This window comes from Pseudorca crassidens, chromosome 21 (genome assembly GCF_039906515.1).
Source record: "Pseudorca crassidens isolate mPseCra1 chromosome 21, mPseCra1.hap1, whole genome shotgun sequence".
Taxonomy (NCBI): domain Eukaryota; kingdom Metazoa; phylum Chordata; class Mammalia; order Artiodactyla; family Delphinidae; genus Pseudorca; species Pseudorca crassidens.
In genome coordinates, this window is record NC_090316.1 from 21,064,475 (window position 1) to 21,080,408 (window position 15,934).

Here is a 15,934-nt window from a genome sequence, read left to right on the forward strand (position 1 = left end):
GGTATTCTCTGGTTACTGGAGTGGGTGTTGTCAAGCTTCGGTGCACCTGCTCCTTTCTTTCCCTATCACCTTCCCAGTTAGAGCCACTGGGAACCATTATAATTCTGAGTTTTTGGACTGAAAGTAAACCTTGTGTTTATGTAGTTACAGGGTTATTTTTTAATGAAGTAGCCAGCTTTTAAATAAAGAAACATTTTCCTCATCAACGGGTCTGCAAAGTTCTGGAAGTTTTGAGTGACAGGAAGTTAATGACTTGATCAATCTGAAGAGTAAACTTGGGCATGGATTTTTTACATGATGATTACATTATATTCCAAAGTAGGTATTAAGGTATCACACTGTTGTTTGGTAGGATCTTACAAGGTTGGAGGGTTTAAACCTGTGTACCACATTGTTTTCCTAAAAGATGAAAGTAAGGTGATTTTAAAATAGTGATAAATTGGATTTTTCCTTTTCTGTTGATTTCCTGAACATACTTCAGGTTATAAATATAGTCAGTATTTGTTATTCTGTACTTCATAGTGTAATTTACTGAAGTGATTTTTTTTTTTTAAATCATAAACAGACAACAGTTTTGAAGTGTGAAACAGGAAAGGAGCCGTTTCTGAGCTGCAAAAACTAGTTTCTAAACAGGTAACTTGACATCATTATGTATGTTATTGGCCTTTGTATTATAGTTGAAGAAGACCTTATGATGCAGACTGTTATAAAATACCAGTGCGTGTAGTAAACAAACGATCTAGGTTTGTTGCCCTGTTTGCTGTGCTTTTGGCATGCCACTTTGGTCTGCCTTCATACTTTTGTTTGAAAAGAGTCATGTCATTCCTAATTATTAAATACTAGAATAGCTTATGCAATACCTTTTTAAATGTCTTTGTCTTCGCAGAATTTCTTCTTCAGCCCATTTCAGTTTGAATGTGTCCTGTAACAACTATTTGGATAGCCTCTTCTTCTGAATTCATTTACTCTTAAGTCATCTTGTACAACTTTTCTATAAGTTGGCTGTTTTTATTTTTTATTCACAAACCTCTACTTTTTGAGCTTATTATATATACTATTGATTGAAGTTGTTTTTTTTTGTTTTTTTTGTTTTAGCTGTCTAAAATTACTTTAAACATTAGTTTGTATGCACAGTGCATTGTCAAATGCTGGTTATGTAAAGATATTCTCTGACCAGCAGAAAAAAGTCAATGTAAGTTCATTGAGGGAAAGTTAAGTAATTGTTTGCCAAGGACCATTCAGAAATTAAATGACCAAAGGATGAGGATTAGAAGAAATTTTTGTTAGAAGCATTTCAGCAATAATTAGTCTTTTAAAAAAAATCTCAGAAAATTTAATTCTATTGTTAAAATTTTAAGGCAGACCATTTTTAAAATATGTTTACTATATCCTTGCTTTCCAGGAAAGCAGACAAATCTTCAGCTCCCTTATGAAATAGGCTATCATGAGAAAATATAGATTGGTCATTGATTTATATCTTAATTATAATTCTTGGTATTTTTTTCTTTTAATTGAAAGAGTATAACAATAAAACAAGAAAAGTGGAACTCGGGAAAAGTCAAATGTGAGTTTGTGGATTAGAGTTCTTAAAACTGGAGTGTGTAATAGGCATTTGGTAAAATAAAAAGTTATAATATCAGTCATAAAATAATTTTCCTTTTAACACATTAGAGAAGATGGATAAAATAGAATAAAAATATAGGGCTCTTGAGTTAAACTCATTTTAAAAGACCTTCGTTTTCTCAGTAGGAGGTTTGTCCATTTGTAAAGGAGGCAAATGTATGTGAGATTTGGAAAAAATAGAAAGTGTTTGGAATAATCACACTAGGGAGTTTATTAAGAAGCCAGAAGGGGGTACATAGCAGTACATTCATCTTACAAATTTAATTCAGTGCCTACAATGTGCGACTTAATGGCTATAAAGTACTAGAGATGTGGCAGTGAGCAAAACAGATAAAGTTCCTTACCTCAGTGAGTAAACCTACATTTTGCAAGTGTGAGTGTGTAGTATGGTATAATACACCTTAATAGTGGACACAGTCATTGCCATTTTATAACTATTTGACCTTACCTTTGAGTTTGAGAGTAGAAGCAAAGAGATTAGGTAATGAGGTTTATCCAGAATTGAATTCATAAAATGGGCAAATAGTTGAGTAGGCCAAGGATGCTAGCAAGTCATTTTTGGAATGGCTTACTTGGGTTTGTATTTGGGGTTGAGTAAGAAAGTGAGGGTTTAATGGATTCCTGGAAAGAGAAATGATCAAGGGTCTGGAAGTGTTCAGCAGGGCCATGAGCAAGTGAGAGAAGTAGAATGCAAGGTCTTAGGTTCAGAAAGAGGGATTTCAGAAGTTCAGGATCTTGAACAAATTATCTCTTCAGAGTAGAAATAGTATTGGAATAGAGAAGATGAGATGGATGTTGGAACTGAGGTCAGAGTTTAGAAAAATGGTTACAGATGTTCAGGTCATGAAAGCAGAGAATGAGGTGCAGAGTGAAACCATGAACCTGTTGTTACCAAGAAAAGTGTAAGACTGTCTTGGGATGGACAGTAGGAAATGGTACCCAAGATAGGGAGAGTGGTATTTTTGGTGGTTAATTTGTTCGAAAGAGGAAGGTTAAGCATTGTTAAATAAGAATGGTCTGCAATTGGTATCCTTCCCCCCATGAATCTGAAAGACTAGGAAGAGTAGCATCTTCTTTTAGAAAGGATTTTTAAGGAAATAGTGCTTTTAGAGTGACTTGGGATTTTATTGAACCCAAAGAAGTAGGAGGAATATTTGGGAACAGATGGAGGATGTATAGGGAGTTTGTATGTAATGGTCCAGTGGAAAGGGATCATAGGAAGAGCTGTTATCAGTAATGAGTATGGGATGGAGTGGCAGTGAAGATTGGGATTGATTATAGCAGGGCATATAGATGTACCCAGGGAGTTATATGTAATCAGTGATAAGGAAGTGACAGATTTGAATATAAATTGCAGAGAGGGAGAGGTTTTAGCAAGCAGAATTTAATTGACCTCAGGGCTCTCATTTGCTTTTGTAGAGAGCAAGGATATATTAAATTTTCTTGGTGTAGAAATGCTCTACAGAGCAACTGTACCATAAGAGAGACCCAGTGCAATACTTGGTACATAGGTCTAATTAAATTGTTGATAATTCGAATTGAGTGTTACATATTGTAGTCTATTGTTGCAGTCTATTCATTCTCCTCCCCCCAATACCTTAAGAGTTTTAATTTTTTTTTAATTTAAAGAGGGTAATTATAGAAAGATATCTTAAGTTCTAGAAAATTATTGAAATTTTTAGGAAGTGTCAAATTGAAAGAACCAAGGGAAAGATCTGTATGGTTTTTAGGTACAGAGAAGAAATTGAGAAATTCCTCAAATGAAACTAAACAATCACATAATGCCAGAAACTTATGCATTTTCTTCTCAGTTTCCATTAAAAGTGCTTAGTATGCTTGTATTTCCTTTATATAATTAGTAAAAGAAATATTCCAAATAATGCAACCTTTAGAAAACTTGTGCAGATAACATAAAGTACCAGCTTTGGTTATTTTGTGACTCTAAGTAAATATTTAGGAAAAAACCTATAGTTTCTACATTATTTTATTTGGATGAGTATTTCTAAAACCTTGATTTACAGCTGTCAGGTGAGAAGTAAGGTATTTCCAAAGACAGTTATGAGTAATTTAATACTATTTGAGAAATAATATCTGAATTTTAAAGATTTTAGGAAAAATAATCTTTTTTCTTTTCTTGATTAATTTCTTCTTTACTTTGTATTTTTATTTCAAAGGTAACTTTAGTCAACCATTGGTATTTTCATGGTAATTAATACTGTGATATTCTACTTAGATATATATAATACTTCTCTATAGTAAGAATCCTACAACAGGATTTTCTTCAGAAGGATCAGTCACTGAAAGTAGCTTATAAATTGCCGTGGTATTTTTGCATTTCATATCCTTATAAGATAGGGGAACCAAATAAGGCTGTCAAAAATAGCAAAATGAAACCTATAAATAATAGTTTCAACTTAGTTTAGTAGGTCATAGGATGCACAGAATTGCTTGTTTGAAGTAGAATTTTACTCTTATCCCCATTCAGCTTCACATACCATCATCCATCACTTGTACTAGTTATCTTCCAATGGCTTCAACTTTTCCATCTCATTGTCTTTCTATTAAGCCTGCCTGGCAAAATCCCAACCTTGGATGGATTCAATGGAGTGTTTATACCAAGGCTGATGAGCACTTCTGGGGGAAAAAAATTCACACTGCAGATTAGTGATACATTAGTGATGTCAGGGAATGTTACTGCTCTTATCTGAGTCCTTAGTGCTGCCCACGTCACTCTTCCCCAGTCTCTCAGACACTGTCATGTTACCCTTGCACATTTAACGAGCAATCCTTTTTACTTCGCCTCACTTAACAAACTCAGCTTCCTACCACCAAATCTGCTAACCAGCCTGTATCCAATTGTATCCTTTCTTTTCTTTTGTTTCAGTAAAAGAGGTGTTCCTTTGCCTCTCTGAAGTTAATCATTTTTCTTACACCCTGGATCCCAGCTGCTCCTGGTTTTTCGGAGACCACACAATTTATCTCCTTTGTCATTTGCATCTTCATTATCTCCCTCTGTGAGCTCTATCCCGACAAATTTTAAACGTGCTCAAGATACCTTCCTTTTAAGGAAACTTCCTCTTGACCATCGCCACCTGCTTTCCTTCACAGACTGATTCCTTGAAAAAATCACCTCATTACTTCCTTTATTTTTTCCCTTTCCCATCAATAAATGCATTCGTTATGGAAGTGATTCTTACCAAGCTTGTCAGTAACCCCCTTGTTGCTAAATCCAAGTGTACACTTCTCACTGCTTTCCTTATATGACAGAGTAACATCTGGCATTCTTATCATATCCTCCTTCTTTATATACTTCTCCCCCTTTCTAGCACATTCTTCTGGTTTTCCTCCTGTCTTTCTGTACCTTCTTAGTGTTCTTTTCCTTTCTCTCTTAAATATCAGTGTCTTTCAAGGTTCAGTCTTCTTCTCTTACTCTTCATCTTCTCCCTGAGCCTTCTTTTCCACTTTAAGTTCTTTTATGAGTTGATGATTTGCAAATCTCTCTAGCCTAGATTTCACTTCTGAAAGATCAGTATTTGCCCACTAGACATTTAATTTGGTGGACAGTAGGCATCTGAAATATTTCTAAAACTGAACTCATCTTCTCTCAACAGAAACTTGTTTCTTTTCACATTACTTTGAATGTATCATCCTATACCCGGTTGTTCAAGCTAGAAATCTGGGAGTCATCCTTTAACTCCTTCCTCCCTGCCTCGTCTCCCACATCATTACAGTCACCAAGTTCTTTGATTCTGCCATAAAAATTTTTCTTGCATTGGTCCTCTTCTCTACATACCTAGTTTTTTGATTATTGGAAGTCTTTCTATACAAGTAATAGTTTATAATCATCATAAAATAATCAAAAACTATATAAATAATTATATTAATCTGTTTACAGAATAAAATTTAGAAGGTAGAGAGAGACCTGTAATTTTAATGGTGACTTTGAGGTGGTTAGAGAGGTTGACATAAAAAAGAAATGACTTGCCTTTGTTTTCTCCCTTTTGTAGGGCGAGATAGCTACTCCCGTAGAGAAATCAGCTGAATGTTAATACACTGAGAATTGACTCACATGCAATTATTTCTTTAGCTTCATACTGATAATTTTACTTCTTTAGGAGTGTGCCTTTTAAACCATGTTTTAGAAACTTATGTTAATAGTGTTCAAAGTCATTAGCCTGTAAATAGATCCCTAGAAAAAGCTCTTCATTTTAGGGGGAATTCATCATAATAAAAAATGAGTATAAAACATCTCTGAATATAGTCTTAATAATTTATCTTAAAGTAAACTTACCTTATTACTCAACTGATAGAAAATGTAACATACTCTATTAAAAAAAGAAGAAAAAGGGATTTCCCTGGTGGTACAGTGTGTAAGACTCTGCATTCTCAATGCAGGGGGCCTGGGTTTGATCCCTGGTCAGGGAACTAGATCCCACATGCCACAGCTAAGAGCCCACATGCTGCAACTAAGACCCGGCACAGCCAAAATAAATAATAAAATAAATAAATATTAAAAAAGAAAATGTAACATACTCTTTTACCAAAAAAATTGGTAAGAGTTTTTCCTAAATATTTTAATAATTTTCTGTTCTAATTTCCATTTTAAGATAAATTGCTTTTAGTAATGTTAAGTATCATTATCACCTCTACTGCTTATGTATTTTTTTGAGCTCCTGTTCTTTAATATTACAGATTATATTAGTACATCGAGAAAAAGGTACTTGTAAAATGTTTCATTTAAATGAGTCATTTCAGTTCACTGGGCATACTTCTTTATGAGTATCAGTTATTTTGCAAAGTTCTTAAATATATTTCTAGTATAAAAAATGATGTAAAATATTGCTGAAAATATATAAGACAGAAAAGAGCAAAAATCACATTCTACACCTGCAACCAAAAATTGCTTTCATGCAAGCATTTTTTAATATAGTAAAGATACTAACTATATACTTCCTGTTTCTTTCAGATTTTTTTCTCAATTTGTCATTTACTATTTATTCTCAGTATACTTGGGATTCACTTGTATATGAATCAAATCGGTTGAACATAGTCCTTTTATTTCTGCATTCCAAATAAGTAAAATCTCTATTTTTCAAGTCTGTTCTTTTTTCTTGTCTGTTATTTGATTCTTTCATCTTATTTTTCTATTTTTAATCTACTAGATAGTATATTGGTGTTATGATATAAGGCAGTCTTTTTCAATTGGGAGGGAATTAAGCTCTAATGCTCTAAGGCATCTGTTTTTTACTGTGAATTAATTCCCCTTCTGTGTGTCTGGAATGGTGCTAGGTATGTACCATCCTTGGGAGAACTGAGAAAATAGTTACTCAAATCATTTTTCTGTGTTTGTGTTTAAGATGAAGCATCCTAGTTTAGGAAGCCTGTTAAAGCTCTAAATAAACTTTTTTCAACATTGTTAGCAAATTGTCCCAACCACTGAATAATCCAATACCACACAATTCTTGTGAAGATTAAATGATAAACGCATATAAAATATTTAGCATGGTGCTTGGCATATAGTGAACAAAATAGATGTTAGCTATAATTACTTTTTGTCATTAAATTTTTTGAATTGGGTGTATTTGAGGATTTTCTTTTTGGGCGGTACTAATATAACCATATAGATACTTAACGTGGTTGAGTATCTTGGGACTAGTTTTCTACTCTCTTGACCTCTCTTGCAACTCTTGCTTTTATTTTTCAGATAATTTTATTTCCAACTACTTGTTTATTCTTCCAGATGGCTTTTAGAATCATTCTGTCAAATTCCAAGAAGAATTCCAGTGGGATTTTTCTTAGTATTTAATTAAGTTTATACATTTAGAAAAAATGGTATTATGTTTATAATATTTAGCCTTTTCATTAAGGGACATAGTTTGTTTTTCTGCTTATTCACATTTCTGTTATGTTGTTTTATAGAGTTTAATAGTGCTTCTTATATATGTTTAACTGAATCACTCTGCTGTACAGCAGAAATTAGCACAACATTGTAAATTAGCTGTACTTCAATTAAAAAAATAATTCTTCTTTACATAGGGCAAAACTATATTATTCCTAGATAATTTTATTTTTTTGCCACTGTTATAAGTGATATCATTTCCACCCAGTATATTTCTAACTGGTTATTTGTGATATTTTGAAGTTCTCTACGTTTTTAAAATGAATATTCTTTAAGAATACCACCTTTTCTCTTTTCAGTATTAATATTTGTTTCATATTTTTCTATTTTGTACAAACAATTTCAAAACAATGCTAAATAACTAATATGTATTTTGGTCTTTTATTTAAAAATTGTTTTTAAAGTTTTTTTTTTGATGTGGACCATTTTTAAAGTCTTTTTTGAATTTGTTACAGTGTTGCTTTTGTTTTATGTTTTGGTCCTCTGGCCAAGAGGCATGTGGGACCATAGCTCCCCGACCAGGGATGCAGCCTGCACCCCACCCCACCACCCTGCCTTGGAAGGTGAAGTCCTAGCCACTGGACCTCCAGGGAAGCCCCGTTTTGGTCTTTTAATAGGAATATTCTTCATATCTTATTTTAAGATCATTGGCTATTGGTTTAAAATATACTTTTCAACTCTTTAAAAAATTTTTAAAGTAACATATGGGGCTTCCCTGGTGGCTCAGTGGTTGGGAGTCCGCCTGCCGATGCAGGGGACACGGGTTCGTGCCCCGGTCCAGGAAGATCCCACATGCCGCGGAGCGGCTGGGCCTGTGAGCCATGGCCGCTGAGCCTGCTCGTCCGGAGCCTGTGCTCCGCAACGGGAGAGGCCACAGCAGTGAGAGGCCCGCGTACCGCAAAAATAAATAAATAAATAAAAATAAAATAAAATAAAGTAACATATGCTCATTGAGTATAACCTTTAAAAAATTTGAAGTTTTACACCTGAAAATTATATGATGTTGTACGTCAACTATACCTCAATAAAATTTTTTTTAAAAAGTAATAAATGCTATTGAAATAAACAGCATAAAAATACACATACCTGTAAGGAAGTACCAATGTATTTGTACTTTTTAAGATTTTTTTCAAATTAAGTGTTGAATTTTATCACTTTTTATTTTGAGATGATAATATTTAACCTGTTTAATGTAATGTATTATTCTAATATATATCCTAGCATTCAAATCCCCATGGGATAAATCCTGCTTTGTCATGGATGGTTAAAATCCTTTTAATATTATACTCTAGTAAGTGGGAGAAGTTAGGATCTTAGAATCAAAGCAACTTGGATTTGTATTCTTTTATGACATTTTTAGCTGAATGACCTTGACAAAATTAACTGACTTCTTTGCATGTTAATGTTAGTATCAGTAAACTGAAAAACCTATTATAATCCTGATGTCTAATGGCTTACCCTGCCCCTTGAGTTACAGATAAAGTTTATCTCACTGTCTCCCCTTTCACTCAGTCCCCCTCCAACCCGAGCAGTTCCACACCCAGTGGAAATACAAAGTCCTCCACGAGATCATGTAGAAATCTTATTTTCTCATGATCATCTATGCTTCTGAACCTTTGCTTGTACTATTGCTTCTTCCATTTCTCAGCTCTTTGACCCAGGTGTGAAATTTAGTACCTTCCTTGATTTTCACAAAATCCCCACTTTTTTTTAGTGGGGAGAATTTGTGACTTTAGTAGACTATATCAAGATCTAGGGAAAACTATGAGGTAGCAGTAATATAATTTAAAATAGGGCAGTAGGGGGACTTCCATGGTGGCACAGTGGTTAAGAATCCGCCTACCAGTGCAGGGTACACGGGTTTGATCCCTATCTGGGGAGATCCTACATGCTGTGGGGTAGCTAAGCCCATGCGCCACAACTGTTGAGCCTGCGCTCTAGAGTCTGTGAGCCACAACTGCTGAAGCCTGCATGCCACAACTACTGAAGCCTGTGCTCATAGAGCCCGTGCTCCGCAACAAGAGATGCCACCACAGTGAGAAACCCGTGCGCCTCAACGAAGAGTAGCCCCCCGCTCGCCGCAACTAGAGAAAGCCCACAGGCAGCAACGAAGACCCAATGCAGCCAAAAATAAAATAAATAAATAAATAAATTTAAAATAGGGCAGGAAACATCGCTATGTTTAAATGTTTTTAGCCACTGTATTCTTGGTTTTTATCGGCCATTTCACCTACCTGGTCCTGTTTCTCTCTTGCTGCTTTCTTTTCATCTTGCTTACCATTACCTTCCCATTAAGACCAAACCTTTCTTCATGTTCCATGCAGAGCCATTCTACCTTCTTTGAATCTTTGACACAAAACAAATGCCCAGGTCTTTGGGGGTATTAGTTTCTTTTCGAAGAGCAGTTTTGGTTCTAGCTATTAATAACTTTTTCCTACCTGATTACTCTACCTTTTAGGATTGTGTTGAATAAATTAAATTGAATAACCTTAAAGTATGCAAGCCAGCTGACACAGTGGATATTCTGATATTTTTCTTCCCCTCCCCATCACTTTGGCTACTTAATGCATGCTAATCGTACTATGCCTATGGCAGCTAAATCATTTCGTCTGTCATGTGTAGTTGACAGTGCCTCTTTTATTTCATAAAATCAGCTTTTCTGATATTCTTTCATATTGCTAAGCTTCATGGAATTATTTAAATTACAATTTGTTTTTATGTGTTAGGAAAGTTAGTTTTTACTTGTTTTGCAGAACATTAATTATAAAAGCCAGTATGGCCACAGGAGGAGGTCCTTTTGAAGAAGGCATGAATGATCAGGATTTACCAAACTGGAGCAATGAGGGTGTTGATGACCGACTCAACAACATGGTAGGATATCTTACTATTGATGGTGTGTCGTTGGCTGCTAATGTTAGAATGCAACTTTCCCCTGACTTAGCCAAGTCATACTCACTGAAACTCTTTGAAAACACATTTTTTCTTGCTGTCCAAGATATTAAATGACCCTGGGCTATTTGTTATATTACTTTAAGACATTTTTGTTTGTAGGTAACATATCAACTTGAGTTAGCTTAAGCCAAAAAGGAGATTTATTACAAGGATATAAAGATGTTTAATGGAAAACAACTTAAAAGAATATAGCTGGGTTTTAGGAAGGGACTAGAAAATGCAACCAGAAAGTTGTCAAGAATTACTTTTTCATTACGCTGACTCTTTGCTTCTGTGTGCCTCTGCTTAACACAACTTCTTTTCACAGACCAGTTTTCTCTCCTCTCTGGTCCATGTGGTATACTATGGCTGCCCCTTCATTCTAAAGTTTTCAGCTATGGCTGCAATTATATACTGACTAGTTATCTCTTAGTTCCAATTTGAAATTTTAACATATGATTATCCCAATTTGGATTAGATATGCATCTCTTTTCCAGTCATATATGGCCAGGATTGGGTGGGGTAAGTAGAACAAGAGGTTGGCAGGAACACCTACACATGGATTGGGGTGGAGGGACAGTTTGTAGAGAAAGGAGTTTTATTATAAAAGAGAAAACTATCCCAAAAGATTTTACTAAAGTAAAACTAAAAGACTCTTCCAATATGGATAAAGTGGGAATTTATATCTTTTTTGTTGAATGCGTTATGTGAGTATAGCTAAGTAAATAAAAATGTTTTCTAGTTAAAATATTAAGCATATTTTTGGGCTTCCCTCGTGGCGCAGTGGTTGAGAGTCCGCCTGCCGATGCAGGGGACACGGGTTTGTGCCCCGGTCCGGGAAGATCCCACATGCCACGGAGTGGCTGGGCCCGTGAGCCATGGCCGCTGAGCCTACGCGTCTGGAGCCTGTGCTCTGCAATGGGAGAGGCCACAACAGTGAGAGGCCCGCGTACCAAAAAAAAAAAAAAAGAAAGAAAAAAAATAATTAAGCATTTTTTGTCATTTCATATTAGACCTTATCATGTAGTACATTGTTGCCTATAGAAAATAATAGTTATATTTATTGCTTACTATATGCTAGGCACTGTGCTAGCTGTTTTATGTACGTTTTTTCTTAAAAAAATTTTTTTTATTGAAGTATAATTGCTTTACAATGTTGTATTAGTTTCTGCTGTACAATGAAGTGAATCAGCTATATGTATACCTATATCCCCTCCCTCTTGGACCTCCCTCCTCCGCCCCCATCCCACCCATCTAGGTTGTCACAGAGCACCGAGTTGAGCTCCCTGTGCTATACAGCAGGTTCCCACTAGCTATCTACTTTACACACAGTAGTGTATTTATGTCAAACCTAATCTCCCAGTTTGTCCCACCCTCCCGTTATGTATGTTATTATTAATCGTGTTTTAAAGGTGACACTATTTTAGAGATTAGGAAACAGATCTTGGGAAGTTTAATAAATTGCCTGGAGTCACACAGTGGGGCGTTTCTTCCTATAACAATAATTGCTTTAGAACACAGGTTGATTCCAGATCTGTCTACCTATATATACTGACTTTAAAGGAGGCCAGTAAAGATATATATAATTTATTTCACTATTCAGTTTATAAATAGTAACGAACCATTTTTAAAAACGCTTTTGAAAATATTCAGACTGACGCTAGGTTTGGAGTTTGGGTATTTGTATTTGTTAATGACCTATGATAGGAAAGTAATTATTTTCTGAATAATTATAATTTCAGCACAGTTTGAAATTTAGGCTAGGTGTAGTGGAGGGAAAATGGGTTAGTACAAGTAAATAATTGTCTCTAAGACTATATATTTATGTGAAAAATGTTTGTCATTTAAAATTTTAAGACCAAAAGTTTTTAAGTGTACCAAAATATTTTCCTGATTTGATAGAGGCCAGATTAACCTTTGCCTGTACTTTTTCTTAAAGGATTGGGGTGGCCAACAGAAGAAGGCAAATAGATCATCAGAAAAGAATAAGAAAAAGTTTGGTGTAGAAAGTGATAAAAGGGTAACTAATGATATTTCTCCGGAGTCATCGCCAGGAGTTGGAAGGCGAAGAACGAAGACTCCACATACGTTTCCGCATAGTAGATACATGACGCAGATGTCTGTTCCCGAGCAGGCAGAATTGGAGAAACTTAAACAGCGGATAAACTTCAGTGATTTAGATCAGGTTTGTAAATTATTTTAAAAATCAAGTTATGACTATGGAAAATATTGGCAAAAGACTAAATAGTTTGTCTTAATAAATTTGAGCTGTTTATTTCCTTTTTCTTAGTTTCTGTGCATATGGAGAGAATGTTAATCCATTGTGATGGTACTGTGTTCTTTGGAGGGCAATAAAGTCCTTATTTCTAAACTTGCTGAGGACAAGTCTCTTGGGACTTTATTATTATACTGTATGACTAACTTAAATGATTTCATTTTGAAACTAAATCATGCATGCTAGTAACTGAGTAAGATTGCTGTTAAGCAAAAGGGAATATCCAGTTTAGAATATTTGTCATTTGTTAAGTGTGGGATGTGCTGGCTTATCTCAAGTTTAGAATAAAACAGTTGTTTGTATTTATAATCACTGAAATCAAGTTTAGAACTAAAAGCAAGTAGAAATGATAATGAACTCTTAACATTTTACTGTCACATCTGTACTTCATAGAGATAAGTTTTCCAAATATGCATAAAGGTAGATTCAAGTCTGGTATGATGGTGATGATCATATATCATTTAGTCACCTATGTGTTAATTATTGAGCATTTACTGTATGCCAGGCCCTGAGTTGAGTACTTTATCAGACAATGCTTCACATTGACACATCTTGTTTTTAAAATTTATTTATTTATTTTTGGCTGCGTTGGGTCTTCCTTGCTGCATGTGGTCTTTCTCTGGTTGTGGCACGCGGGAGCTACTCTTCCTTATGGTGCGCAGGCTTCTCATTGCGGTGGCTTCTCTTGTTGAGGAGCGCGGGCTCTAGGCACGCGGGCTCAGTAGTTGTGGCTCGCGGGCTCTAGAGCGCAGGCTCAGAAGTTGTGGCACATGGGCTTAGTTGCTCCGTGGCATGTGGGATCTTCCTGGCCCAGGGATCAAACCCGTGTCCCCTGCATTGGCAGGTGGATTCTTAACCACTGTGCCACCAGGGAAGTCCTGCACTGACACATCTTTATGTTGATGTTCATATTAATTAACATTGATTCATTGGGTCCAAAGCCTATGTTATATTCTGTGATCAAGTATGACTAGCAATATGAGTTATAAATATGATTCATAATCCTGCTACTTCATTTAGACTAGTCTTGCTCATATTCATCATTTGAATTGTCTGACAGAATGAGGCCTAGGATGTGATAATTGAATTTTGATATTTTACTAAAAGAATTTTGTAGGTCTGAAGCTGTTTTGAACCTTACAGCAAATCTGTTTATATGCACCTTGTGAATCAATATCTGATGGTAAAACTAAGAACATTGGATTTTTTTAATTTTGAAAGATTAATGTTTGTGGGATTTGGTTTCTTTTTCATATATAGAGAAGCATTGGAAGTGATTCTCAAGGTAGAGCAACAGCTGCTAACAACAAACGTCAGCTTAGTGAAAACCGAAAGCCCTTCAACTTTTTGCCTATGCAGATTAATACTAACAAGAGCAAAGATGCTGCTGTAAATCCTCAAAAGAGAGAAATGATTGGATCAGCACAATGTAAAGAGTTGTTTGCTTCTGCTTTAAGTAATGACCTTTTGCAAAACTGTCAAGTCTCTGAAGAAGATGGGAGAGGAGAGCCTGCAATGGAGAGCAGCCAGGTGATAAAACTTCTTTCTTTTGCTCTTTGCTTTCATAAACCTCAAAGTAGATTCATTAAGATTTAAAAAAAATATTGGGTTATGCACATAGGAATTTTAGGTAGAATTAAAGTACTTCTCTGACCTTTCTCATTAATATCTCAGATTTACTCAAAATGGTGTAAATTTCTTTTTACCAAAATGATTGTAGAAATGGCATAGTAAGGTAAATTAAGACTTCTGTTCATCTGCCAAATGCTGTATTGCTAATTTTTAGTGAAGAGCAATTGAGAGCAATGTGATTAATAGATTGCTGTAGAAATTTTTTTAAATGGTTGTATAATTTTTTGAAAAAATTATTTTTCAAAGTATCTTAATTTTTAAAATTTATTTATAAAATATATAAACACTAGAGAAATTTATATAAATGTTTGATACGCAGTTTTATAAAATGAAGTTCCCAAGTAATGAAACTAAAACACATTTTGAAATTTTTAAGTTAACAGTAATTGGAATTGTTAGTATTGCCTGTTATGTTTTGATTAAATTCTAAATTTGATTCAGATCTTTTGCATGTATGAATTCACACAATAAACCTAGAAGTATCTTTAGTTATTTGAAATTAAAATCTATAATTATAATTCCCCCCCACCCCAAATATTTCCCTTGCAGATTGTAAGCAGGCTTGTTCAGATTCGTGACTATATTACTAAAGCTAGTTCCATGCGGGAAGATCTTGTAGAGAAAAATGAAAGATCTGCTAATGTTGAGCGCCTTACTCATCTAATAGATCACCTTAAAGAACAAGAAAAGTCATATATGAAATTTCTCCAAAAAATTCTTGTAAGTTTTGGACCCTTTAAATAACGTATTGAGTTATTTTTGTAGTATATCAGTGTACATGTACTGATGACACTCTGATGCCACCCCAGAGGAGTTAATATATTTTCAAAAAATCGTGCCATCCATTATAACATTTTATTGCCCTTTTTAATAGTTGTATGATTTATACCGCTAAAATATTTCAGGCTAGAGAAAATGAGGAGGAGGATGTTCGGACTATAGATTCAGCTGTGGGATCTGGTTCTGTAGCTGAGAGCACATCGCTAAACATAGATGTGCAGTCTGAGGCTTCAGATACCACGGTAAGCGGCTTTTTAGTAATTAAAGTGCTGGAAATGAAGATATAAAGTTTTCCCCCGTTTTTCACGATGATATTTTTGTAGGCATTCCTTAATGAAAAGTTTATCTCAGGGAAGAAACCCTCAGATTGTTAATGCTGTATATATTCTTTTTGAACATGGAAGTTTAAAAGTTTTATTTATTAGCATTAAAAATAGTTTTAATGGTTGATTAAATCTAATAATATCTGATCTTCAATTTGCAGAAACCTGGTTTTTCTAGTTTGTTTCATTAAGCACAGCTTTACTCATTTTAAGAAGCATTGGGAAAGTTAAAATTCATTGTGGATGTAAGAGCTATAAGTACAGTGTCATTGCTTAGCACGTCGTCTGTTGGAAAAGTCTCCAAGTTAATTTCCCATTGAGGAACCATTTTAAGGCTGTTAGGATTCTCATTTCTCAGGCTAGCTTAGAACGGAAGCAAAACCAGGCGACTGATAAATTGAGATGAAAATGGGACAGGGTAGCATTTACTTTGGGATTTATTCCAGTGAGAAAAATACTATAAATTCTAAC

At 34.9% G+C, this 15,934-nt stretch overlaps 1 protein-coding gene across 28 annotated transcripts in view; it reads left to right on the forward strand.

Moving 5' to 3' along the window:
* Positions 1-15,934, forward strand: part of PCM1 (pericentriolar material 1) — an 88,890-nt gene that overhangs the window by 1,359 nt on the left and 71,597 nt on the right. For 18 of the 28 annotated variants that reach the window (XM_067721462.1, XM_067721469.1, XM_067721472.1 and 15 more), the window contains exons 2-7: positions 566-633; positions 10,276-10,393; positions 12,393-12,638; positions 13,989-14,258; positions 14,910-15,080; positions 15,266-15,382. In XM_067721462.1, the coding sequence (XP_067577563.1) occupies positions 10,298-10,393; positions 12,393-12,638; positions 13,989-14,258; positions 14,910-15,080; positions 15,266-15,382 (900 nt within the window). In that variant the 5' untranslated portion in view covers positions 566-633; positions 10,276-10,297. The remainder of the gene's footprint in view (positions 1-565; positions 634-10,275; positions 10,394-12,392; positions 12,639-13,988; positions 14,259-14,909; positions 15,081-15,265; positions 15,383-15,934) is intronic. The other 10 variants (XM_067721482.1, XM_067721483.1, XM_067721484.1 and 7 more) reach the window with 4 other exon arrangements.